Genomic DNA, 27,892 nt, shown 5'->3' on the forward strand with positions numbered 1-27,892 from the left:
TTCTCACATACCCACATTAGCTGAATCTAAGACTCGAACCCAAGCAGAGAGAGATGAGATGGCAGTGATCCGTAACAGATAGTGCTTTAGACCACTCGGCCACTCGGGGCCCCTATTTAACGATATGTAAGGAAATTTAAATCAATGAAAATGTCACGCCGAGTGGAGGCAGTACTTTAATAAATAAATACAAATTAAAAAATATTTTTATCAATTGAAATTTATGTACTAGTTCTATCTTTTAGTTCAAGTGTAATTGTCATAAATGCAATGTGATATCTTGTAATTAAACGTAAAATGCGGCAATCTACAGTAACAGCTATGCCAGCGAGCATTTCTCTGAGAACCTAATTAAGTGCCGAACGTGTTTTGATAACTGACTACCGGAAGTATTTGTTGTATTTTTGCAAAGAATTAAAGCTGGCCTCCTTTGTATCATCAAGTTAATTATGTCTTTTGAATCAAGGAAGTGGAATAAAAGAAAAGTTAAAAGGCACAAAAATCCTACAAATTTAAAATCTAGCTGCCCCAGTCATATGTCGGGTGAACTCACTTCATTTGATTAATCGAACACTTGTAAATGTTATTGTGTATGTAACATAAACTGCCTTAAATTAACATACTCTTTCATAACTGTGATAAAAAATAACCAGGCAGCCAAGCAAAATGAATACTTCGTAAAATAAAGAGCTTGGTTTCACAGATACGGACCATTGTGGGCAAACGAGGTTCAGAGAATTCTTGAACTGGCACTTAGAGATATCCTCAAGGATGATACGAAGTTTCATAATTACATCCAGTGAAATCACAACATCAATATTTGTACTAACTGAACAATATAAAAATTGAATTTCGACATAGATGATTGTCTCATGAAATAAATGTCGCATCTTTTTAAACAAAAAAGGAATCTTGTTTGGTGGTGTATCAACAGTTAGTCTAGTTCCCTACTCTAGGGACTCCTGATTTGGCAGGATAAAATTAAATACCACTAGACTCATCAAGAAAACAAAAAGCAGTGACGTAATACACAGATTTTTTGCGTGCACGTGATGATTGTTGAAACCAATTGGAATGATCTTTCATATGCTGCACATTTTGAAAATAAATGTTATTTAAACAGAATAACGAACAACTTCATTAGAATAACAGCGTTATTAAAAATTATTGACATGATTGTAAAATGAGGATTCAGTAAATAAACAGCCCAGTTCCCTAACGCCGCTCCCCCCCCATGATTTTCTCGATGTCAAAACGATTTTTTAAAAAAAATTGGAGGTCCCTCTGTAACTCAATCCTTGACTACAGTGCGGTCTATGTTTGTGGACCCCGTTGTGCACAAGTTATCGAGGGAGAGGTGTATTAGCTTTTACAAGTGTCTGTTTATTGTAACTCGTTAAGAAAAAAAGAATTATGAAGCATTTTATACTGTTTTCAATGCACATATATGTATATGGTGGTATCCAGCAGTTATAATTTCCACTCACTGTCATAAAACAAAATGTTGTGAGATCAGTAATGATAGACAGATATGAGAAAAAGCAAAAGCAAAAACACTAATATTACTGAAAATGAAATAAAGAATAAATAAGCTAGTATATGAAAATTATATTTAACACTTGTTCAAACAGATCCTTCATTCAAGTGAAAATTTTGTCAAAAATTTTAATCCATCTTATAGCATGCATCATTTTATCCATGCATGTTTAATCCATTTAAACAATAAGTCTGTAAAATACTAGACTTATTGCTTGCAGCAGTTTTTTTCTTTTGTATTCTTTATTTTTGGATGTTTGCGGATGTTAATACCTGAAATTAAATGCTTAAAAGTATGCAAACTCTGAATGGCTCATCTATGACTTCAAGTACCCATGAAAATGTCCTTTCTTTTCTTATTTTTACAAAGCCACAAAATTTGCAACCCTTGAAAATAAATGAAACCACAGTATCTATACTGCTATATTTGTAAGTGACAAGATTATGCAGATTTTATTCCCCCAGCTACCCAAAAAGGACATTTGAAAAAGTTAACTGCTCATAGTCTTGACAGGTGTGATTTACGGAACACATTTTCTTATTGAAGTAAAAAAACACAACAAAAAACAACAAAATTTCTCACCATTTTATCCATGTTACTGTGGGTGTACATCTGGTTGCAGTTCAGGAGTTTCTTCATAAACTGGAAATACTCTAGGCTGAAGTGTGTCCTCTCATGCATGAAGAGAATGTTGTGTTTACGAACACATTTTTCTATGGATGATGGGATTTTGATTGGACATGACCTGGATGCTAACAGGAAAAATTAACATAAAATTTAGATTTCAGTAAACTACTGGCATCAACAATGTACACTGTTATCAACATGAGCTTAATATATTCAGTGGAAAACTTTAAATAAAATGTATCTCTGTTTAAAAAATGCTACATGCAAATTTGAACCTAGTATCAATTACTTGTACAACAAGGATTCTTAAGCATTATAAAAAACAAATTTGTACTGCCCAACATATCTCTGGACCTACTCCCTCTCTCTCTCACCCACAAACCCCTTAACAAATATTTGCAAATGTAAAGAGTTAAGAGAATTATGAAAGAAACTTCTTCTAACTGAAAGACAGAGGATTTATAGATGACAGACAACAGCCATCCCATAAACTGTTCCAGTTCATGACTAGTTGAGCTCAAAATCTGCACAAAGCTGAACATGTCATAGATCTCATCATAGCATACTGGTTATATCCTTTTGTTTATTCATATCTTTTTGTATGTGATGGGTGTCATGTTCTAGCTTTTAGTTGCAAATAAATGTATGGAGTAAAGTGTTACCATACCTAACTTCATGATATTTGGACATAACTCGTCTTATGTTACTGTTCACTCTGCAATATTTTATAATGTCAAGAGACTGCATGTGAACTTCAAATAAAAATTATCATGCTTATAACTGATGCAGACTTTTATTTGATTTAGTTATATATTTTAGCACTGCTAAAAGAGACCGCTGTAAAGCTGAGAGGCTTTGGCTATCCACCGGACTAATCATAAGCAAATCTATGAAGCTGCTAAGAAGAATGTCACAAATATAGTCCATGCAGCGAAATTGGCCCACTACACTACTAAGATCATGGAAAGTTCCAGCTGCAAAGAGCTCTTCAAGATTACTAACAAGCTGATGTCAAGGAACAAATCTACACCACTTCTAACTACCTTCTCTCCAATCGACCTTCCGGATATGTCTGCAATTTCTTCCGTGACAAAGTACAAACCATTAGAGATAAGCTTGACACCACAATTTCAACTGACTCGTCGTCACCATACAGTTGGGATGCAGAATTTGAGCGGCAACCATTAGCAGCATTTGAACCTGTCTCTATGGATTTTGTACGTACAATCCTGATGAAGAGTGCACCAAAGTCATGTGAACTTGATCCAATTCCAACATCACTGTTGCTTGAGTGCTTAGATCCAGTATTGCCTTCACTAACTGATGTTACTAATACCTCTCTCTCATCAGGGGAATTTCCATCATTCTTCAAAACTGCCACTGTAAAGCCTCTGCTGAAGAAACCAACACTAGACCATAAAGATTTAAAGAACAACCGCCCAGTTTCTAATCTTCCATTCATACAAAAAATCTTAGAAAAGGTTGTTCTATCCCAGCTTGTATCTCATCTGAATTCAAACAGTCTTTTTAGCAATGTACAATCTGCATTTTGCCCTTGCCACAGTACTGAAACTATTCCTCTAAAAGTAGTTAATGACATTATCTCTGCATTGGATAGCGGAAAGATTACGATCCTCACCCTCCTTGATTTATCTGCAGCATTTCACACAACAGACCAAGATATATTACTTCACCGTCTCCAGCATGTATTTGGCATACTGTGGTTCAAGTCCTACTTGGTCAACAGGACACAAATTGTATCTGCAGATGGAATACACTCCAGCCCAGTTGATCTATGTTGTGGTGTTCCACAGGGGTCTGTCCTTGGACATGTTCTCTTCATGCTTTCACTCAGTCGCTCTCAAGTGTCATAGATCATCATCCAGTGTCTCACCAATTATACGCTGACAACACCCAAATATACAAATCTAGCCACCCAATTAAGTTGATGCTACCATCCAAGGTGTAGAGAGGTGCATTTCTGATGTGAAATCATGGATGACATGTAACAAGCTGCAGATAAATGATGATAAAACTGAGGCCATTCTGATCACAACACAAAGACTTTCTCATTCAGATCCTTTACCTCAAACAATAAATATCAGTAATGCCAACATTAAATTCACACAATCAGTACGAAAACCTAGGTGTTATTCTGGAGAGTATTCTCACATTCCACCAACATGTCATGAACATTTGCAAGGCTGCATATCTTCAGCTGAGACGCATCAGCTCAATTCGCAAATATCTTTCAGTTGATGCCACTAAAACACTTGTGTGTTCATTAGTACTTTCAAGACTGGACTACTGTAACTCAATTCTGTCTGGTTTATCTCAATATCTGCTCCAGAAACTTCAAAACGTTCAAAACACAGCTGCTTGGATCATACTTAGAGTACCACGATCAGAGCACACCTCCCCACTTCTCTGTACTCTATACTGGCTATCCATTCGATCCAGAATCAAACACAAAATTTGTTCTCTGTGCTAAGTTTCACTGTCTGACTCTAGTCCAACATACCTATCTGACCTCACCCATGTGTACACACCAGAAAGATACTTATGCTCCTCTTCTGACAATCGTATACTCATTATTCCCACTATGAAAACAAAGTCATATGGACAGCGTTCTTTTGCATACCAGGACCCAGCAATGTGGAATGAATTGCCCACTGAACTTAGACACAAAGACACAGTGATCCCATTTAAGAGTGCTCTTAAAACTCGCTTATTTTGACTGCAAGAACAAACTTAAAGACCTAATAATGTTTCCTACCTCAAATATTCTCAGCATGTTTTTTTTGTTTTCTAATTTCATGGTGTTTGTTTTTGTAATCATATCATTATATGTTTTTTATCTTATAGGTGTTGTCTAATGTTGTAAAGCGCTTAGAGCTTCTAAAGATTAGGCGCTATACCAAGTCCTCATTTATTATTATTATTATTATTATTATCATCATTATTATTATATATGAATGCATTTAATATTTTAACAAAAAGTGAATAAAGAACAAATATATGTCTGGTAATTATGAGCATTTTCCTTCTTAAACCAAACTGAATTCTGACTTTGAAAACTTTTTCTCCTGCACTTTTTGGAGAACTTTCAGTGACTTATTGTTGGTTGAGGGGGTGGACTAAAAAAGGTGTAATTCAAATAGAATATTGACAAACACTGTTCACTATGCTTATCATAGACTATTGTTTATTTCCATTTGGATCGTAGCAGAGCGAAGAAAGGATTTTTGGTGTCATGTCCTACATATGCCTGCATGATTGGCATGGTGTGTTTACACAGATTAAGTTATTGATCTGCTGATGTGGGTATAATGCTAAAGGAAATTTTGACACTCATGTATACTACTACCAAATACAATAGATAACACAGGCTGATTACAAGAATGGCTCAGTAAAGATGGGATTTCTTTTGGAACACCATTTCGGATATTGACCGAATAAAACAATGACCAATTTGTCAAATGCTGGTTGTAAAAAGACATTCTGGTATGTCTAAAAAATGTACAGTAGCAAGATTCATAAAGTTTTCTGATGATGGATATTCAAAATAGTATTTGTTTAAAGAATTAATGAATAAAACCTAAACTTTTGTTACTACCTTATATCTGCCATCACATTACTGCAAAGTGCATTATAACAAGGGAGGGCTAAACAATCATTTTAATATTAATGGCGCAAAATAAGAGTGAATTACCCAAAATCAATTATTCTTTTAATTCATGCATTTTTTATACTTTCCATGGCACATAATCATTTAAAATACAAAAACCAAAAAAGCAAAAAATAGAAAACAGAATATCTTAAGTGTCACATACAGGTCTATTGCGTCCACTTACATAACGTTAGATCCTGAATATTCTTGGTAATTTTATCTTCTTCATATTCATCTTGCCTCTCATAAAATAATATGTATGCATTCCACCAGCGTTTCTGTCTTCTATATGCCATTCTGAAAATAAGAACTTCTGCATGAATAAATTTTTTTATTTCATGAGCAGTATGCCATTGTTTTACACACACAAAAAAACAATTTAAAAAAAATCTTTTTCAATGGAAGCCACCCATACAATTTGTATGTACAGGTTGATCATAAATTTGTTTACATTGTTGGCTTTGCATCACGTCAACCATGCACCACACAGATAAGTAGTTTTGGGAAGGTTAATTGGTTTTAATGGCACTTTTAACATATTACTGACTATATCATGCCATGGACAAAATAGCCAAGTGCCCTTCCCAAGCAGAAACAAAAGCAACCGATCCAGGTTTGCCAAGGTGAGTATGCTCCTCATTTTGGGTGAGTTCTTACTGGATTGTTACCCAAATGTCATGAGCATGTGCTTTCAAATCACCTGAAAACATTGGGATTTACCAAAGTCATTGTCTTTTACACATAAACCAATCTGATTAAAATTGAGATCTACTGTTTTAATATGCAAATCTGACAGGCACTGATATTAAAGTTCACATTATTGTTGTTGTTGTGGGGTTTAACGCCATTTTTCAGCATACGATAGGCAATACATGGCTGCCAGTATTAATGGTGCAGGAAGAACCCGGTAAAACCCTGTAAAGAACCACCGACCCACGAGAAGCTACTGGCAAGTTTTCTCACATACCAATATTGGCCAAATCTGAGACTCAAACTCACGCAGACAGATGTGAGATGCCAGTGATCCGTAACGGAGAGTGCTTTAGACCACTCGGCCACTTGGGGCCCCAGTTCATGTCATGCCTACCTCTGGAATTCCTTGTCCACTTATTTAAGTTACCTATCAGTTAAAGCATTCATTTCATGTTTGGGAGCTATATCATATGAATGAGATGTTCCGAAAGAAGCTTTTCACTTTCATAAATATGAAAGCTCCAATTTGATTGGTTAACTGAAAGGTCAACACAAGAAAGCTTCCTATCAGAGCTTCATTATTTGGATATCTCCCTTTTAATTACATTACAGTGCAAAAAATAAAATATGTACTCGAGCAGCAGGTGCAAATCTGGTCAGCTTGTAAGCACTTAATATTTACAGTAAGATACACATTCTGCATGTGAAAACATGTTTCATCAAATCAGGATTTATTCAAGTGCTAGGCATTTGTTTCCTGATCACGGGATTTACTTTGATATGTTGTTGCACAGAATGACTGTCTTAATAAATATTCTTTAACTTATTCCAATTTTGTGCACAGCTGGTGTCTCAAGTTCATACAACAAAGCAGCAGAAATAGGTCTGCTTGTGTGATAAAACTCATGGATGGGTACTTGGCAGGACTGGAAATGTGCGTCAATCTGAAAAAGCACCAATTCAACGGCAAACATTTTAATAAATAGGATCTTGGACCAGAAGAACATGAGAAGTGGGGAAACATCAGTTATATGTCAAGGTTACATTTTTAAAAGAGCCTGACAGTACATGAATACTGTGTGTTTTTATTTTAAATAAAATAAACTCACCTCTTTAGCATGTGATCAAACACCTCCCCAAGATATTCTCCACCAAAACACTGATTCTTCATTTCCTGTGAACATAAACAATCAGTTGCATAATAGTAGTAAAATAGAAAAGCCCTACTTATGACTGGCCTGTACTAATCTATAAAGTATAAAATGATAATTTTGCCAAAACTGCATTTCTTTTTCATATCATTTGTGCTTCATTTGCACTTGAAATGTATTTATAATTTACAATGTTTAAGACAGTGGGCAATAGGTTAGAAAACTTAATTTAGTAAATGGGCCCATTCTTAAGTTACAGCTATCATGTGATTTTTTCCCCCCATTATTTTAGTTTAATAATTATATACATGGATATACTTGCGAATAAGGCATTTGTGCTTGTGTTGTTTTTGAAACTGATGTGTGGCATGTCTCGGCTTGAAAATTCCACTCATCTGCTCGAATTTATTTTTATTGTCTGAGGAAGAGCAAGACACTTTTTCAAACTGCTCAACCAATTAAACAAGTGGCATTTTAAAACTGATTCAGCTTCTGCTGTTGTTGTTGTTGGGTTTAATGCCATTTTTCAGCACACAATAGGCTATACATGGCAGCCAGTATTAATGGTGGAGGAAGAACCCGGTAAAATCCCATTAAGAACCACTGACCACAAGAAGCTACTGGCAAGCTTTCTCACATACCCACATTGGCCGAATCGAAGACTCGAACCCACACAGACAGGTGAGATGGCAGTGATCCTAACAGAGTGTGCTTTAGACCACTTGGGGGCCCCCAATTCAGCTTCTGTATATGATAGGATGAGTGGAACTAATGCAGGACAAGTAAAAGTTCCAAGTCACCTGCCCTGCCATTCAAGCAGTGAATTGAAAATTTGTCATGCCCTATATGTACACCTCTCTAATTTACCTCTCAGTATCAGGACACTCAAATATCAATAGCTGACTAGAAAGAATGTATATCAATAGTCATGTTGGGTTCAAAGCAGGTAGAATATTGAAAAGGAATTCAGTTTTGTAAATTCAAGATTTCTTATTCAATCCTATAAATGTTAGGAAAATAAATTCTACCACCTCTAGAAGCCAGCTCTCCATGAATTCATCTCTGTAGTCTCTATTCAAAGTAGACAAAGGGAAGAAACTCTCAGCAATTACCTCTCCTCACAACCACAGATACCCATGCATGCTACTGACAACTTTCAACATGGTGAAAATTGCTAACATATTCTGCACCAATTTGGAAGCCATACAAATAAACAAAACTGCCGTGACCCATCTCACAGAACTGTGGGTTGATAAATTAACCCACACAATGTTCTTTTCCAAACTCATCATGTCAGCATTGTACAAAAAGATGTGAGATACAAGTAGGATGCAAATAATCCTGTTAACAGACTGTTTGAAAAGAAAGTCATTGGATTTTCTGGGTCTAGGATTTTGTCCAAAGATTTCTTTAATATTTGTTGACTGCACAAGTGGATGTAAGGAGGGTGTTCATTCTCATTCTCAATGTCTACCAAAACTTAAGATGTATAGGCCTGGTCTGCTGACAACTGCTGAGAGAACTCAGGGAAAAAGATTGCTATAAAATTCAACTCCGCACACTCCATGATGGGGTTGTTGTCCTTGTCAGGCATTACTTACATGTATATACAAGTCATACCAGTGGCATAAAGTCACGCCATCAATCCAACCCCCAAAAACCAAAAATTAAATGGTCTGTTGTTGTTCTTCTTCTAGGGTTTAACACCATTTTTAAGCACAAGATAGGCTATATATGGTGGCCAGTATAACTGGTGGAGGAAGAACCCTGGAAAACCCAGGGAAGAACCACTGACCCACGAGAAGCTACTGGCAGGCTTTCCCACATACCCACGATAGCTGAGCCTTGGACTCGAACCCACACAGACAGAGGTGAGATGGCAGTGATCCGGAACAGTGAGTGCTTTAGACCACTCAGGGCCCCTAAATGGTCGGTTCCTTAAGCTTGTCATTCCATATTCATCTGAGGCCTCGCACACATCCCAACTCTTTTGATCTTAGTGAGCTGAGCAACTGGTAAACCCATACATCAATTTGAAGTGTTAATACTGTTCCTAAGCCATATTATGCAAGCTGGTCAAACAAAGAGTCTGTCCTTATTTTCACATTGACTTTTAATACTGAAATTTGTGTTCTGTAGAAAGGTGTACAAATCTAAGAAAAGTGATTTTTACAAAACAATATTTTAATCATCAGTAATTATTTGAGATTTGTGTATGATAGGCCATACATGGCAGTCAGTATATTTTTAAAGCAAGAGCCTAGGAAGAAGTAGTGACCTACAGGAAGCTACTGGCAAGCTTTTTCACATTACCACATTCATCAAGGCAAGACTTGAATCCATAAGAAAAAGAGGTGATATGTGAGTGATCTAAAAAATCGAGCATCTTAGGCCACCTTGAGACTCAGTGTGAGCAGGATATAGTAATCATCTGTGGACATAACTTTGGAAGAGAATGATGTATGCATGTATTTTGTATTTTTTAATAGTGCACTTAATTAAATGTCATTAGGTCTAAACTGACCCAAACTTGACACCTCCATATTTAACCATAATGCTACTATGTACTTCTTAAGCTGGATGAGGTCTATGCCTGGCCTGAAAGTTCCACTGACCCTAGGCAATAAAAATCAGCTTGGAGTAAAGTCCTGAGAGTTTGACTTGTGAACTGTCCTGAGTAATGACCACATCAACAAAATTATTGTCTTCTCTTGGGGTGTCAAATTAACAATGCCTGTTAGGAGGCTTCAGGAAGGCAAAACATTGTTTCCTATCAGCTTTATGAAACTGCTTCTGGACCCAAGGGGCATGTTGAGGCTTAAAGTTAGACCGAGGTCAAAATTTGCCATGTTGCAATAAAGAGTTGACTCGGCAGATGCATTGGCAGCCAGGGAAGTGCCATGGCTTGTCTTGCTGGTATGTATTGCCATGAAGACTGCTGGTGGGTCAGTAGGATGGGATAGTGGATTGCTGATTAGTCTGATTATTGCCTGGTCATATGGCATTCACGGTCAGTCACAAGCCTGTTGGATGGCTGACAGCTGGGTTTGCAAGTCGACTGGACAGTTGGCAGTTGGAACTGCAGTATATGGCCTGGATGGATTGTCAGAATCCAAAATATAAAAATGCCAAGCTCAGACAAGCTCAGCCATCCATGGAGAATTAAGTACAAAGGGACAATAAATCATCAAAGGCCAGCAACACCGTTACTGCCCTTTGCATTAGTTGCCTCATCTGTGATTCCATCAATGCCATAAAGAATGTGAATCCAGCAACTCAAAAACCTTGTTTTTCTACTTCATGCTGACCCGATTTAATGGCTATCATCAGCATTGTTTGCATTAATTTCAATAACGAGATGAGGGCAAATATTGTCGTATTCCCCCACTACACTGGCCAGTTTTAGGATGCAGACTCTGCATGATGCATTCTGTCTCTCTGGACTTGCCATGTCTCTCTTTGTTCTTAAGATCCTTTCTCAGCACTGTGGACTAGATACCTTCAAACTAGGACATAAAATACTGCATACTGTATTGGAGATGTGCTTCATGTATTTCTGGAACACTTAGTGTAGGCTTCACAAATTTCATATGCGTCCTCCATGAATTTATATCTCCTGCATTTAATGCATTTTGTTGCTACTGTCCATCAATTATTGCTGCCAAATGTACTTGAAAAATTCACCATATAAAAATAGTTTCACACTGAGGTATAAATTGATGTACATGCAGACATGCAGATTTATGGACAGATTATCACATATACATGAAAGTGTTCATGACGTTAAGCTTTAAGAAAGGTGGATCTGATGATAAATATAACAGGAAATATAAAAGATAAAAGAAATATGGAGAAAAAAAATTAAACTAAACAAAACTGATTTTCTAGTATTACTATCTCACCTCATCATCCTCCATTTTACATTCTGAGACATCACCATCATCAAACTTGTACCACTTTGGTATCCTGTCAGCACCCCTAAAAACAAAAAAATCATATGCATTCCTCAGATGGACAGTTAGAAAGCAAATAAAATCACAAACATCTGTTGTTGATTTAAAAATAAATCACAATACTATACAGTATATATCAACAGTTGAAGTCCAAATGAAAAGCATAAATCAGGCTTATTTCTTGATTTCAACAGTGTAATAAGCCTTCTATACATATAACAACTTAATAGAGGTTGTCTTGACATGTCATTAAATAAAACAAGTTCATAAAAATTGGTTTGTTATATTACCATCATATCCTTGTTCCTGAATGCATGAACATTTTAGCATTAAGTATCATTATTATATAATGAAATTCTATCATGCCTGAATTTATATATAAGACTCTCATGCATATTTTCATTAATTATCTCCAAATGGCAGTCTGCATCAACTGTTTTAAAAAATGTTTCATTTCAGGCTTAAAGCATCATTTAAGTAGTAGAATCCGATTCATTAAATTGTATGCCATCATGTATCAAACTTCACGCAAATATCTGTTTAAAATGTTGGAATTAAATGAAGTCTGTTAGTAGTGATTTCATGTTACCTATGTAAGATGTAAGAGTAGTAATGTCCCCCACTGGCCTGTCCACTGTGAACTACAACCCCTATCAATTTGTACTTTGTACACTGCCCCTTTTCATCACAGTCAGCATCAATAATTTCACCTAAACACAAAACAAGAATTATAAAGATTAAAATAGTAAATTAGCCCATGTTACTTTATCAAAAAACAGAGAGAGAGCCTAAAACTTGGCAGCATATTTGAAAAACAACACAGCTTCCCCATTACTGGACCATGGATACAGGGTAAAAATGCATGCATATTCTGACTACAGTGTGGTCATAAAAAACATTACTAGAAGTTTATAATTGCCACTTTAAAAAGTATATTTTAAAAAAATTTCAATGCTACAATTTTAGATTCAAGTTCCTATATTCTCTTGTGGAAATAATTAAGTAATCTTGTATTATGAAAATGAAATATAAATGGTTGCATTACGTGAAATTGCTTGCATATTGGATGTTTTATACAATACATATATCCAATCTCCCATTTTCTCTGTTCCCCATTCTGGGATCTGTGGTAGTTCACTGAACTTGTAATTAAAGCATTGCGGAATAAGTGTTAACCAATACCAGCCTTCTACATGTGTACTTAAGGCATTGTAGCTCCCATTTTCTTGGCATGATATAGACAAAGTACTGAAATTGCCAATAAAAAATAAAATTAAAAAAACCTATCCCACAACCTGTCCATATGGAGGTACGAGTCAGGAGCCAATCTTATTGCCTGAATTTGGATTTTCATACCCAGTATGTATAAGGAATCCATATGACAACAGTCTGATCCAAAATGTATGACCCAAGCTCTACATAAGATGTGTATTTTAAACAGACAAATGGACTAAACATGCATGAAGATACTTTTTAATGCATTCAAACTGCACAAAACAATTTATTAAGTATCTAATGTCCATGAACAGTCTATGTTTAAAACTGGTGCATTAGGGCTATATAAAAAGCTATCAGTTTAAACTTCCAGATGTTCGATGCACATCTAAAATGATAGCACCTGATCCTTATGAGATAACTCACTGTAACTAAGGTTACTAAACTGCACGTCAAATTCAAAAATATCATTAACATCTTGATGATTAAGATACAGCCTGGATGTACATGTTATTGTTTTGTGCTTTTTGAACAATACCATTTGTAATTTCAAAATATAAAATTAGTTCAGAACCATGGAGTAAAATACCCAACTTATTAATTTTCTATTTGCACCTCTACAAGACTTCTGCTAAAGACCAACCTCAAGCTTTTTCCAAGGTTTATAGTCCTTAAAGGAGACTAGAAATCAAAATTTTCCTTCTACGTATGTAATTCTCTACAGATTTTAATTCGACTGACATGTTTATAAATTAAATATCATAAGCGGGTAGTGATTTTATTGCATGGAAGATACCACGATTCCGTAAATTGCCGAGTTTTTCCGAGTTTTAATGAGACGACAGATCACGTGGTACCGTGACGCAATACTAGCCAGTCCTCGAATACAAACATCAACATTGGCGAGCGAGGCAGACGGAAGGAGACCACATTTGGGTTGCACATTCAAAACTTGAATCTGCAGTCTGATATAATAGTTTATGTACTGTACTGGTCAGTGTTAAAAGAATTTTTTTAGGCACAGGCCCCGGGCAGGTGACTTAAATAAACTCAAGCCCTGACTGAAATTCCACAAGCCCAGACAGTTCATACCTGTCAACTCTCAAGCCGGGAGAAAAACCTCCTGATTTTGGGGGTATTTCCTCATCTACATCTCGATCTCGTAATATCTCTAAATTTTTTGCAGCGAAGTCCCAATAATTACATTATGTCTGTCAATTTTAATTTGTCAGAAGAAAAAACCAACCCCAAACCGTTTATAAATAGGTATAACGTATGCAATCCACAGTCTAAGCTGCCACACTGCAGACATCGTAGTGATATGACTGAAAAATTGTTAAAGCTACGTTAAAAATTCAAATCACACGCACACACGTCTAAATCCGGCACTGGACGAAATAATTCATATCACACAACATTTTTTTTCTTTTTTTTTTTCTTCTTCAGTAAATAGAACGTGAAAATTAAACATTATTCAAGTAAATTTCAGATGTTTTTAAACAACTACAACAGTACTATAGTATAACAAAATTAAAAGAATACAATTGTCACCAATTAGTTTAAATGAATGATCACTGTGAAATTTTCTCTGCAAACAAAAATCGCATCTCCATTTCCGCCAAAGAAACTCGGCCAGTTAACACCTGACATTCCTCGACCGTATATGTAAAGTTTAATTACCATAATTAAATTAAAAGAAATAAAACAAAATATACCATGCAGTATATGTGGCCCTAAAGAACTAATTCTGAATAAATATTTTGTTCAGCAAACAGTGTTACATGCATTAAGACTTAAACCTGAAGTCCATGGCATCGTAAGTAACAACAAAATAGGCATCGTTTATTTTGGCAATCAATTGCTGGTGCTTACACACACACACACACACACTGTCGAACAGGGTTTCTTTGAAGTATGTCCGAAGGGCAGTCCTTTTCACAAGATCAATGCAAGGATGGAATATGTTCATCAGTCACATCGGCTTTATTGTGATGTGATGTGATTTTGATTTTTAACGTAGCTTTAACAATTTTTCAGTCATATCGCTACGATGTCTGCAATGTGGCAGTTTATAGTGATGTCTAGCACTGGGGCATCATGCCGCAGACATGTAGCATGATGTCCCACCCAGTCACATTATCCTGACACCAGGCCGACCAGTCCTAACACTAACCTCTTAATGCTGAACGCCAAGCAAGGCAGCTGTTAGTACCATTTTAAAAGTCTTTCATATGACTCGGCCGGGGATCGAACCCACGACCTCCCGCATCCAAGGCGGACGCTTTAACCACTAGGCCACCGGAACGGTCACATCGGCTTTATTGTTTGCGTACTTAAATCAAAACTTTAGCTATTTTGCAATTTAGCCAGAGCTGACCAGAATATGCAAAATGGGCTTGTCCTGGGGGAATAATAAGGCGTATTACATGGAGAAAAGGTACGTCCCATGGGCGCTCGCACATTGGGGCAAGGGGTTGGGTCAATAGTACTCCCCCCCCCAGTTTCTATTGTCAGCCATTTAATGTGAAACTTTGACCTCTTTTCTTTTAATCGCTGTTATTTAAACTGCCCAAGGAATAATTTTATATCAGTTCCAATCATTACAGATTACCGTTTATAAATACTACATGTATACAATGATTTTTTTTTAAATTTGTAATTTTTATAAGATTACTGAAAATTGTGTTTTCTCGAAACACGACAGGTTTAGAATATTATTTTTGGCAAAGCCTCCATTTGATTAAAATCAAATCTAAATTTCACCTTGGACAGTAGTGATTTGATTTAGATTGTGCCGTGTTAAGGCATGCATGTCAACATCTTGAAAATACATTTACTAATTTCACCAGCGCAATCAAAGTTTCCTCAGGCAAACAATTTTTGTTTCGACAAGCCTGACGGGCACCTCATTTTGAATACAGGATGGGCCGGAACTAAAACCAGAGGGACCCAGGGTGTCGGGCTATCCGATTTATTTTTAGCACTGCTGGTGTAGATAAAAGATCTGTGAATTGATTGTTGCATTTTGTGGTCACTTACTCGGCCTTCTGCCTATTTTCGTAACTCGCACGTTCAACACTTTTCCCAGGATTTAAAATATTCAACGTTATGTCTGGAACAGAGCCAACTTTCTGTCTAAGCCTAGCATTTGCGTATCCTTGAGCTGCCATTTTTTCAGAATCCCTCTCGTAACAGTTCTTTGAGAAATGTAACGAGCACATAGTGCTGTATGGTATTGCTTTGAAATCGACTCATTTGTAATAATGTATCCATTCTTTCATTATGCCTTTATCTTTCGGAAAAGAAAAAAAAATGTTGTCCACAGGCTTTTCTTAATGTTCTATTACATCCGTAAACAACGCAAAACGGTATTGTCTTTTACTCTGGCAACTCCCACTTGGGCTGCTGGAGTCGCTACTATGACGTCACATCCCGAAAGTAACCGAATAGGCGCAGAAATTTTGCATACCAGGTCACGGAAATTCAGCTCCTAGAAGATAGGCCAACATTTTAATATTGGCATTTCGGTCGCAGATGATACTTCAGAATAAGGTTTACTGCTATAGTACCTTTATTATTATCCAATATTTCCATTGGTTTCTGGTCTCCTTTAAGCAGTTTTGTTTGAGTTGTGAGGAATAAAAACTACTGAAATAGCTATACATTATATATATAATTATACAGATTCCCAAGTATTCCTCCCCAAGTTCTGCCTGAAGGGATGGATCACATCAACAGACTATCCAAATCATATCCCATGGTTCAAGAACCCATAATGGATCAGTTTAGGAGTTGTATGTCGTGATACACTCACATCTGGATGGAAAGACATAAACCAAAGCCAATTTTTTATAATAACAAAGAGAGGGGGGAAGGATAAGGTTCTGATATAACAGGCATTCTTAATTCCATGATTGTCGAAGTGTTTAAAATATTATTTTTGCAATTTGAAACAAAACAAGAAACATTCTAAGCTATGTTCAAAAAAAAAAATCCACTGAAATAAAAAATATCTACTTACCTTCTATTTTTGCTAATCCTTGAACTGTATAAGGTTCCATGTCAAACTCTCTTGGAAATTCAAAATAATCATTAAACTTTATTGCACTTTCTCTGTAAAGAAAAAATATTGAGCACTGTTAACCTTTTAAAGCATGAGTTGCATGAAGAACACATTATACACCTGTCCCACGTTAAATAGTCCTCCATGTAGGCACTAGAAGGGTATGGTCGATATGAAGATTGCTGACTAAGATATGTGGTCTTGATTTTAACTTCCTGTGCAGAAACCATTATTTGCCTAAAAGACTTGCCAAGACCATGACCTCTGACCTCTAGTCTATTGGTTTCTTTATTAACTGCCAACCAAAGCGATTACTCTGTAACAAAAGAATGACCCTGAACTTTGACCTTCTGATCCTGAACTCAACAGAACTCTCATATCTTGTGTGCAAGCTCTCCACAAAATTTGGTCACAGTATATGAAAGAAGAGTTCCTCGAAGGAATTGGTGCTCTAAAGGAATTCTAGATAAAAACCATTTCTTCTTTTTAATTGCCAAGTGTTGAAACTATCTCCAATATTATTTAGAAAAAACAAAGTAATGGCAACCATACTGGATGTTAAGATCAGCACCATTTTCATTTGGAACAAGCTAGACATCACTAGAAGTCCCCTGGTGAAAACCCTATGAGAATATGACCATCTATTCAGGAGTAGTCGTACCAAGATTTTATAGATGGCTGCTGTGGTGGCATAATTGGATCTGCACAATTTTCATTTAGAACCAAGTAAGCATCAAAAGGAGTCTTTTGGTGAAACTCAATGTCAATAGGACCATCCACTGAGGAGTAGCACTATATCATGATTTTCACGATGTCTGCTGAGGTGGTCATACTGGAGTTCAGATCAGCACCATTTTCATTTGGGATCAACAAGGCGTAAGAACTTTATGTCCCTGTGACTTTCCATTAATGAATATTGATAAGGTTTTCAAGATGGCTGTCATGGTGGCTATATTGGATGTCACCATGTTCATGCTTTTAGGACCAACCAGTTATCATAAGAAGCATTCTGGTTATCACCCCATGCAGATTTCACATAGTATTCAGGAGTAGTAATAACAAGATTTAAAAATGGTTATAATAGTGACCAAACTGGACATCAGATCAGCACCATTTTCATCCAAAACCATCATAAGAAGTCTGTTACTGAAAATCAACTGTTGATACAACCATCCATTTAGGAAAAAAGCAGCAACAAGATTTACAAGCTGGCCAATACATTAGTGTTCATTTGGCACCATTTTTATTTAGAACCAGCTAGATGTCAAATTAAGATCTTTTGATGAAAATGCCAATATGACTTTCCATTCAGGAGTGAAAAGATTATGAAGATGAATGCCACTGTGGCGATATTGAACATTAGATAAGCACCATTTCATTTAGGACCAACTAGGCATCTTAAGAAGTCTTTTAGCGAAAACCCTATGTTAATATAACCATCCATTTAGAGGTGTAGCAGTAACATGATTTACAAGATGGCTGCAACAGGGGTCATACCAGATATCAGATTGACACCATTTTCATTTTGGATCAACTAGACATCATAAGAAATCAATTTTTTCAAGATGGGTGCTATAGCAGCCATACTGGATGTCTGAGCAGCACCATCTTGATTTAGGACCAACTAGACCTTGGGAATGTGTGTAAAACTCAATGGAAATCTTCCATGTGATTTACGATTAATAGTGATATCAACTTTGTGTGCTAATGGATGGTCAGAAAATGGACATTAGATGATGGACAACTGGCCATTTCATAAGCTCTTCTGGTCCATGACAACAAAAGCTAATAACCATTTTCTTCTTTCAGTCACAGTAACTTTGAGCTTGCCCTTCAGACCCCAAACACAACAGGTTTCTTTCTTACCCAATGTGCAATTGGTGAAAGTACATTGTCAGGAGTTGAAATTTGTTGTGGAAATCATTTTCTTCTGTAACCGTGACCTTTGACAGTGAAATCACAAGGCCTCTTCCTACAGCAAAATGGAAGCAATTCATAAAGTTTGCTCCAGGCTTTTCTTCTTTCTATCACAGTAACCTTGACAAACCATTATTTATCCTAAGTGCATGCCATCCACAAAGTTTGACAGCTGTGGATCATGGAGAACTAGAGTTACTAAATGGAATAAATTTAACAGATGGATGGCATTACAACATTATAACATAAAACACACAGCCTAATTGCAGGCATATAAAAATACTGGCAGCACTGGTAAAAATGCAAGGGTTCACGAGGCTTGGTTAGCTTTCTTTGCGCAAGCTATTTCTTTAGACATGGTGACTAAGATAAATTTCACTTATAGGACATTTCATTATCATCAGAAGACTGCTAGGAAACTAGATTTAATTAAATGTAGGATGTTTCATGCCATCATGACAATGAGTGTTACATGCACAGTTGTTCAAATCATTATTGTTTCTCAACTATATAACAGACCTGACAATTTCAGGGTGAGTTTTGGTTTCAGAATTTAGAAGCTAAAGTTGATGAAAGCTAAACTAGGACGACAGTTTTTTATATATTAAAATGAAATGCTTCTGTAAGATTACAGAAACAGATCTTTCAACTGGACTTGACTGAAACCTGCAAGTCTGATTTTAGTGCCATAGAGCCAAACATAAAAGAATCCTTATGTTTGTATTTGTATTATTAGTCATCAATTGGCCATTAGGAAGTCTAACAAAAACAACATTTCAACATTGTATTATAACAAAATGGATCAAGATCAGATTAGAACAGCACTATTTTCATTCAAGACCAAAAAGACATTATATTTATTTTCACCCATCCATTTAGAAATAAGTATAATAAGATTTTCAAAATGACCACATTGCAGCGATAGTGATGTCACATCAGCACCATTTTTCATTCAGGACCAATTAGACAACATCATAATTATATTAGTGAAAAACAATTCAACATGATCATTTCATTTAGAGGCATCAAGGATAACATGATGTCCAAAATGGTTGCTGTGGAAGCCATATTGACTATCTGAGGGGTACCATTCTCATTTAGGATCAACAAGACCTTGGAATGAACATGTTTGTGAAGTTTGATGAAAATCCTCACAGTAGTGTCGTCAGAGTAGTGATAACAAATTTGTGGCAATGAATGGCACATAGCAGACCATAGTGTGCTTCTGGTCTATGATCAGTAGAGGCAAAATTGTACGAGTACAAATTCTGACTTACCTTTCCCAGTCATAGTCAAATCTCTTCAACTGAATGGCTAAAACTCTTGGCAGCTTCTTAATGAGCAATCGTTTGACTGTATCAACCTAAGAAAATTCGAACAAAGATAAAGATAAGATTTTTTCCCATCACTTTCAAAATAAAGTGTCAGATACAATCAGAGGACAGTCTCCAAATTGTTTGAAGATATGCTTCACAACATCAGAACATTCAATTATTATATCAATGTATTTACATTTGGACTGAAAACTTAAAACAAGCGATTGTGCTATTGAAAATTACCAAGAACCATTAAAGCACAAGGTACAAATGACCTAGGGGAAGTACTTTTTAAATCCGAGTAATCATCAATTGATAAAATTTATCAATTTTTCAGAATTTTTATTAGAATTCAAAGTAATCAAAGTACCCTCACAAATAAAACATTTTTTTATATAAAAGAACTGCCCTTTCTGGGTACCAGTTACATTTACATGAAACAGCTGATTAATGCCACTTTCTATGATTTTATTTTGCAACATTATTTGTTATCATGGCAGACAGCAATATCATCTCCCTCTCCACTTAAGGGCTAAAGCACCAACCTTTTTGTTGCACTTGTCACAGTGATAAGCATTAGCACCTTCTAGAAGGTCTCCCTTCACATACTGTTCCAGAGACTCCAACAAATTCTGGTGATTCCTAATATCCACATTCAGAGTTGTAAAGGGTTCCTCCCTCTGGTACCTAAAATTAAAAAAACAAACCAGCTTTTACATAACTGTCAAATTTTTACAATGAAGCCATACACTGAGGTGTCCTACTCTTCATCTGACTTATTTTGTGTTCATTTAAAAATAGTCAAATTAAGAGTATCGAATTTCATGCACAGTTGACCTTTCAATCCTGGACTGGCTAACTGCTGAGACCAACTTGTCATTCAGTAACAAGAACTTTTTACAAACATTTACAGCTGCAACTTTTGACAGTGCCTTTCATCCTTGATATCCCCACCATGTCTATCAATGGCATAGTCCAAAAATACAAGGAATAGTAGTCATGAATGTCAGATTTTGGTACAGCTCTACTTTGTTATAAAGTGGTAGTCAGGGTCCATTACTGTTGACTGCTTTATGTATTGAACCATGCCATACTGAGAACCGAGATATACACAAAACTGATATGGTGAGAATAGCATAATATACAGAACTATGGAATAGTGGGGGCAATCAAAATAATTGTGTTTTGAAAGGGAAATGAAAATATGAACCTACATTTCGCCTTGTTTTCTTTCAATCCTTATTGTTATACATATATAAATTCTGGTTACCTGGTCCAAAGAAGTACATTATATCTAGAATCACATTATAACAAAGGTGTTATGATGAGGCAACACTAATTTGTATTCATATGTCCAAAAATATAATTTAGAACTCCTATATGAACTTTGCGTTCTTTATTATTCTCTTCAGTTGTTATCAATACCAATACAACAGCAACCATTGCTTAATTGCTTTTGTTCATCGCATCTGAAAATTAAAGGATGGATAGATAGTTCAACATATATCCATGTCATAAATGTACATAAAGCTCAAACATTACAACAGATTGGGAATAAAGCAACATTCCCCCTCAAAAAATGAATATCTAAGAGACAGACAGACCATAAAACTTGGGCTAAAATTTATTTTTCAGCATTCATAACACTGGTAAAATACTTGTAACATGTGGATTGCCTATAAACATTACAAACACCTGACACTTGAGATAATATACCATGACTCATAGTATTTTTATTAGGAACTCCCGTGGTGCAAGTGTTGCAAATGTTTTTTGTTTGTGAACCAATAAAACTAACAAATGAATTCCCAAGGCAATCTGTTCCATTATACTTACCTATGTGGACAATCTTTGCATATCTTTTGATCAGCGAAGGATCCTCCCATTACTTTGGAAAGAATTGCAGGTTGGTCAAGTGTCTTTAATGATTCATCTAAACTATCCACTAAACTGTTAAAGAACTCCAGTGCATCATGTTGCTCACGAAGATTAACTGGTTCTCCCCATAATCTGTAAAAGACACATGTTGGTATATACAGTATTATATCAGTGTAGGTTCTGTAGACCTGTATTCTCTTATCAACTGGCATAGATGTTACAAGTAGCCATTGATCTACATTTTGTACTGACACGGGACAAGAGTCATGCTAGTCCATGCTGGCATTGAACTTCTTGCATTTAACACACTGTCATCACTATTCTCAAATGACAAAGTAAAGAAAATAAAGAATTTTTAACTGCATTAAAAATGCCAGAAACACCCATTATACAAGGGGTGACAAAGTGTATGTGAATGTCTATAACAATTTTTCTGTGTAGATCCATGCAATCTGAGATCACATATACTGCATGGATCTATGTCCGTGTAAGTGAAAAAGTCAACATTATTAACACCAAAATTGAAAAAAGTAATGTATACCACCCTATAGAATAATCCTTAATATATCAACAACAAAAAACCCCAACAAAATCATTAATAAATGGATGAAATATCACAAATTTTCATTTGATCTTGAGAGGCAATTTGAATGATATATTGTCAGTTCAAACTGAAAGCTTAAACTTGCACAACCTGTTGGTGGCAAGGGGAGGTAATGTGCATGCGTTATTGCCCTTTGTCTATATAATATAGATAGACAAATTTTCATCTTTTGGAAGGGCTGTAATCAGAAGGTAGTTAGGCTTATATTCCAAATATTAATGTCATCACGGAATGTATCTGAAAGCAAAACGAAATAATATGGATGGATGGACAAAAACACACAAAAATTAGGAAAAAGGACACTAGGATAACTAGTCCAATATGTTGAACAAGTTTCGAGATAACTTTAAAGGTTTATGTGTGTGTGTGTTTGTGATTTGGATTTTTAACACAGCTTTAACAAGCTCCCACATCTAAGTAGATGCTCTAACCACTTGGCCAGCAGAGTAGTTCCTTTAAAGGTTTAAGAAATATGGCCCTGTAACTATAGTGTGATAATGGAGTAGTGGATTGAGAAAAAAAAAAAGCATAAAAATTATTGAGAGAGGCTAGTTTAGGTCACTAGTCCAATATGTGAATAAAACTGCTGTATGAGAGTTATGCTCCTGAAACAAAAGTGTTGCTGGATGGATGGAGAGAAAGAAACAAAAATACTGAAACTAAAGAATTATGAATAGCAAATGGGATATTCCAATAGGTGAACCAGGTTTAACAGAGACATTTTTAATGGTTTGAGAGTTATGCTTCAGAAAGGAAGATATAGAGAATGAATAGATGGAAACAAATATGCACAATAACATTATTAAAAAATTGAAACAGCAAAAGAAAATCTGAACCAATATGTATACAAATTATAAAAAAGAGACACCTGAAATGATCTAAGTTGTGCTCCATAAATTAAAGTTTATGGATAGACAGACATAGCAATACTTACATATATTGTTTGTAATATCAAGGGTTGGGGGGAGGGGCTCATAAATTGTCAAGAATGACCCCGCCCCAACCTGACTGTATCATACAAAATAAGCTGCATGTTTGGTTGAAAAGAAGCTGCCTTGCTCATACTTTACCCTATACTGTATTCTGATAATATGTGATCTGTAATAACTTAAACACAATACTTGAATAGATAATCTTCAGATAGTGATACAATTTTCTCCCTACTTGAAGTGCTTCCAGAAGCCCCTAGGTACGTAATACTGCAGTCTGCTGGCTGCTAAGTTGCCAAATATCAGCTGTATCTGCTTCAGCACTCCCAGGTTGTACTCCCTCCTTTCATCATCCTTGTTAGTCACAGACTTCTCCTCATCCTTCCTTTCCTCCTCACCCACCTCAACATTTGTCTGCAAAAATACTCTTGCAATATGCATACAATACACATGGATGCAGTTTTAAATTATACAAAGCAACGTTTCTTTTGGTACCTAAATTTATCTGTGTTCTTTATTGTTGGGTATTGAAATTTGTTGTTATTGGCAACAACAAAATTCATAAAAAGAGCATGCCACAAGTAATTTCACATTATTTTCGTTGTTCCCATTTCAACATTTGTTTAAAGATGACAAAAAGATTTCCCACTTGTTGAATTATTTATTCTGGTATTCCAAATGATGTGAAAAAGAGCAAATTCCAAGAGTGAGAGATGTTTACAATAACAAAAGAATGTAGCTAGCTGCTGTTTTCCACTGCAATATTTCTTTAGTTTATTTCTCAATTACCATTTCATACTCTCTCATCCAACACATTATGTTCCTTGAATATTGGCTTTTCCATTCTGTTAATCCAAATTCCCTCAGTTGTTTTCAGGTATGAGCATTTTCTTCAGTATGGCATACTCAAGAAAATTATTCTGTTCTACATCATGCAACTATATTGTATTGTATTCAATAAAAAAAAGTCAACTCAGCCAGTAAACTGCCCTGGTGACTCATGTTTGTAATACAGTACAACCCTTATTGACTTCCACCAATTCTGCAAAACAAATCATGGTCTGTCATGACAGATCATAACCCTATATAATCTCACAAGTGTCCCTTGATGGGACCGATGTTGTAAAGGGTGGAAGGGATTAAAGATAAGACCATTTCCATCCTTTAACCACTGTTAAAACCCTCTCTAATATTCAACGATAACCAGATTTTCAGATCAGCTGTTGTAGTGGATATACTGAATGTCAGATAGGTACCATTTTCATTTAGGACCAAGTATACATCATTAGAAGTCTAAAATTAGGTTAAACACCAAGTCAACATGAAGATCGATTCAGGGGGGAGCAATGACAACAAGATCTTTAAAACTGCCATTTTTTGGCAGCCATATTAAATGTATGATTGGTACCATTTGTGTTTAGGACCAACAATGTATCATAAGAAGTCAACTGGTGAACCATCTATTCTGGAGGAGCACAAATAATATTTTCAAGATGGCCATCATGTTGGTCATATAGTGAGTAAATTTTCACAATTTTCTTTAGGACCAATTCGACACCGTAAGATTTATTCTGACGAAAATCTAATATCGAAATAACTTTCCATTTAAGAGTAGTGATAACAGGATTTTCAAAATGTCCATATTGGACATCAGATTGCCACCATTTTTGTTTAAGACTAAGTAGACATCACAAGAAGTCTTTTGGTAAAAAACCCACATCAAACTGCCTTTTTTTAAAGGAGGAATGGTGATAACACAATTTTCAAAATGGCTGCTGTGCATCCCATTTGGGTAGCCAGGTTGGCACCATTTTCATTTATGACAAACTAGAGATGAGATGACATGATTTGGTTTTGATGCTAGCAGACCAAGCACTGAGCAACAAGTCTTTTATTGAAAAATGTGATATGACCAACCTTTCAGGTGTAGCAATAACAGGATTTTCAAGACAGCTGCTGTCATGTCTATATTGGATGTCCATATATCACCATTTTCATTTAGTACCAACTAAACCAAGGGATGAATGTGTGTGTATTCTTATGTTATTTGTTTAGGCTCAAATAAACAGCAACACAAGAGTGAAAACAACATGCTCTGAAAAAATGTAACAAACAATTTATTTCCCTGGAAAAATACTGTAAAAATGAAAAAATATGAACTCACGGTTTTAAGAATCAAATCCCAAAAATAATCAAAGAATAATCCATGAAAACATTTTTTAGAAGTCCTAATAATGATATGTTCTTATGATTTCAAGTTCGAGTCCTGAAGAAGAATCCAAGATGGAAGGCGATGACGTATGCTGTATCGTGTTCAATGTTTTTGCGTACAGTTCCTTGTAGAAACACAAGAAATAATCCGGTGTTTGAATTAATGAAATTTTTTTGTTCAAGAATTTTGTATGAGTACTCAAAATATTTCCAGAGAAACGAATTACTTTTAGAATCCAAATAATTAAAATAAACATTAAAATAAATGGGGGGGCCCCCCGAGTGGCTGAGTGGTCTAAAGAGCTTACCATTATGGATCACTGCCATCTCACCTCTGTCTGCATAGGTTCGAGTTTCTAGTTCGGCCTATGTGGTTATGTGAGAAAGCTTGCCAGCAGCTTCTCGTGGGTTGGTGGTTCTTTCTGGGTTTTCCCGGGTTCTTCATCCACCATTAATACTGGCTGCCATGTATAGAATATCTTGTGCAGAAAAATGGCATTAAAATTCCACAACAAAAGAAACAACTTTATGTCTCAGTGTTTAGAAGCCCGACTGAGATCTCTCTCTCTCTCTCTCTCTCTCTCTCTCTAAGCAATGGTTTAAAACTTGAATATTGCTTAGTTTACTTGATATTACTCAATCAAGGAAATTTAATTAAAATATGCAAATGATAAACTTAAACTAAAACCTTAGCAAATTGTTCATAATACCATTAGTGGAATAGTGACCTCTCTTGTCTTCCACTGATGTGGGCAACACACAAATGTCTAGTTTATATGTGGTCATTTTAAAGTTGCATCTAAATGAAAATGCTTTGAAGACCATTTTGTTTTATTCTGCAATGTGCCAAAAAAAATGTAATAACAATGACCTTGGAAAAGTCCGGCACAGCGATCGTAATTCAGGACACCAGCAAGGTTTTACTGGTAAAGCATAATACCTGTCCACAAATTGCATGTATACTGTACATGATTTAATCTAATAATTTCATTTTAAAAGTTTTCTTTGTTCAAAGATTCCCAAATTATCACCATTACAGGTCCACCACTTACCTCGCCCTCTCCTTTCTCTTCTGTAATGTACTCTTCTTCTATGTCGTCTGCAGCACCCTCTACTGACAAAATACTTGTTCTGATCTGTTCTATCATGAATAGCTAAAAAAAAGAGGAGAATTTTTTTTATAGAAAAACCGTAAAGGTATTCTTGGTCATTGGGATAAAGTCTTGATTTGCAAAACCTGTCAAAGAAAAAGTTTTAATAATAAAACAAGAAACCCATTTGGACCTGAAATCCAGCATGTATCTGAGATATAACTGAAAGTCGAATGCAAAAGCACTTGGCCATGAAGTGGGTTTAGTATGATTCTTTCTAGCATTGAAAGATGTTAGCAGCCAGATCAGCATCATCTTGAAACACATTATCTCAGGATGCTTTTTGTATAACTTGCCCAATGCAAGATGGCCAATATAAACTGTTTATATATTTTGTATTTTTAGTAACAATGTCCACAGTGGATCTACATTATGCTAAACTGAAAGGCCTTCATGTCAGGATTCTTTCTTTCTTTCAGATTCAGTCTAATTCTGTTTTTAAAGAGAAGCCATTTAAAGATTTTTTTTTTTCCTGAATAAGAGAACAAATCATGATCATCACAAATTTCCATACTGAAGCAGTATCTTTGCAATATGTTGGCAAAGCAAGGCTAAATCAATGCACATAAACTCCCCTCTATGAAAATAACATTATAACAGACTGTTGCAATTTATAATTACTGTGAGACAACTGTCACAGTTTGTAAAAACTTGAGGAATGGTGAGCAATATTTTTATGTCAATATAATACTCCTCCCACATCCCAACCCTACCGACATGATGGAATCAAAAGTATCAAAAAAAGTGCACAACTCTTTCTGCAAATGGTGCAAGCCACTAAAAAGTACTGATATGCAGTGCACTGCATCCAATTTCAAGTCAAAATGGGGCAATAACTCTTATAATGGATGCATGAGTATTTTTCAATATGTGCATCATTAGATAGTGACCATACTATGTACAGTTTCACAACAATCCATACAAAACTATAAGACAAAGCCTTGGGACAAGTTGCACAAATGATTAAAATACATGGC

At 35.8% G+C, this 27,892-nt stretch overlaps 1 protein-coding gene across 3 annotated transcripts in view; it reads right to left on the reverse strand.

Annotated features, from left to right (window-relative positions):
* The window catches only part of LOC149799209 (ubiquitin carboxyl-terminal hydrolase 9X-like), a 197,299-nt gene that overhangs the window by 52,222 nt on the left and 117,185 nt on the right, over positions 1 to 27,892 (reverse strand). For all 3 annotated transcript variants that reach the window (XM_089958476.1, XM_089958475.1, XM_089958477.1), the window contains exons 36-46: positions 26,817 to 26,918; positions 23,789 to 23,967; positions 21,979 to 22,152; positions 20,688 to 20,829; positions 20,104 to 20,189; positions 16,868 to 16,959; positions 12,221 to 12,341; positions 11,581 to 11,656; positions 7,637 to 7,701; positions 6,019 to 6,131; positions 2,120 to 2,289 (exon numbers count right to left, since the gene is read on the reverse strand). In XM_089958476.1, the coding sequence (XP_089814602.1) occupies positions 2,120 to 2,289; positions 6,019 to 6,131; positions 7,637 to 7,701; positions 11,581 to 11,656; positions 12,221 to 12,341; positions 16,868 to 16,959; positions 20,104 to 20,189; positions 20,688 to 20,829; positions 21,979 to 22,152; positions 23,789 to 23,967; positions 26,817 to 26,918 (1,320 nt within the window). The remainder of the gene's footprint in view (positions 1 to 2,119; positions 2,290 to 6,018; positions 6,132 to 7,636; positions 7,702 to 11,580; positions 11,657 to 12,220; positions 12,342 to 16,867; positions 16,960 to 20,103; positions 20,190 to 20,687; positions 20,830 to 21,978; positions 22,153 to 23,788; positions 23,968 to 26,816; positions 26,919 to 27,892) is intronic.

Source organism: Sinohyriopsis cumingii, chromosome 5 (genome assembly GCF_028554795.1).
Source record: "Sinohyriopsis cumingii isolate HCF-2022 chromosome 5, ASM2855479v2, whole genome shotgun sequence".
Lineage (NCBI taxonomy): Eukaryota > Metazoa > Mollusca > Bivalvia > Unionida > Unionidae > Sinohyriopsis > Sinohyriopsis cumingii.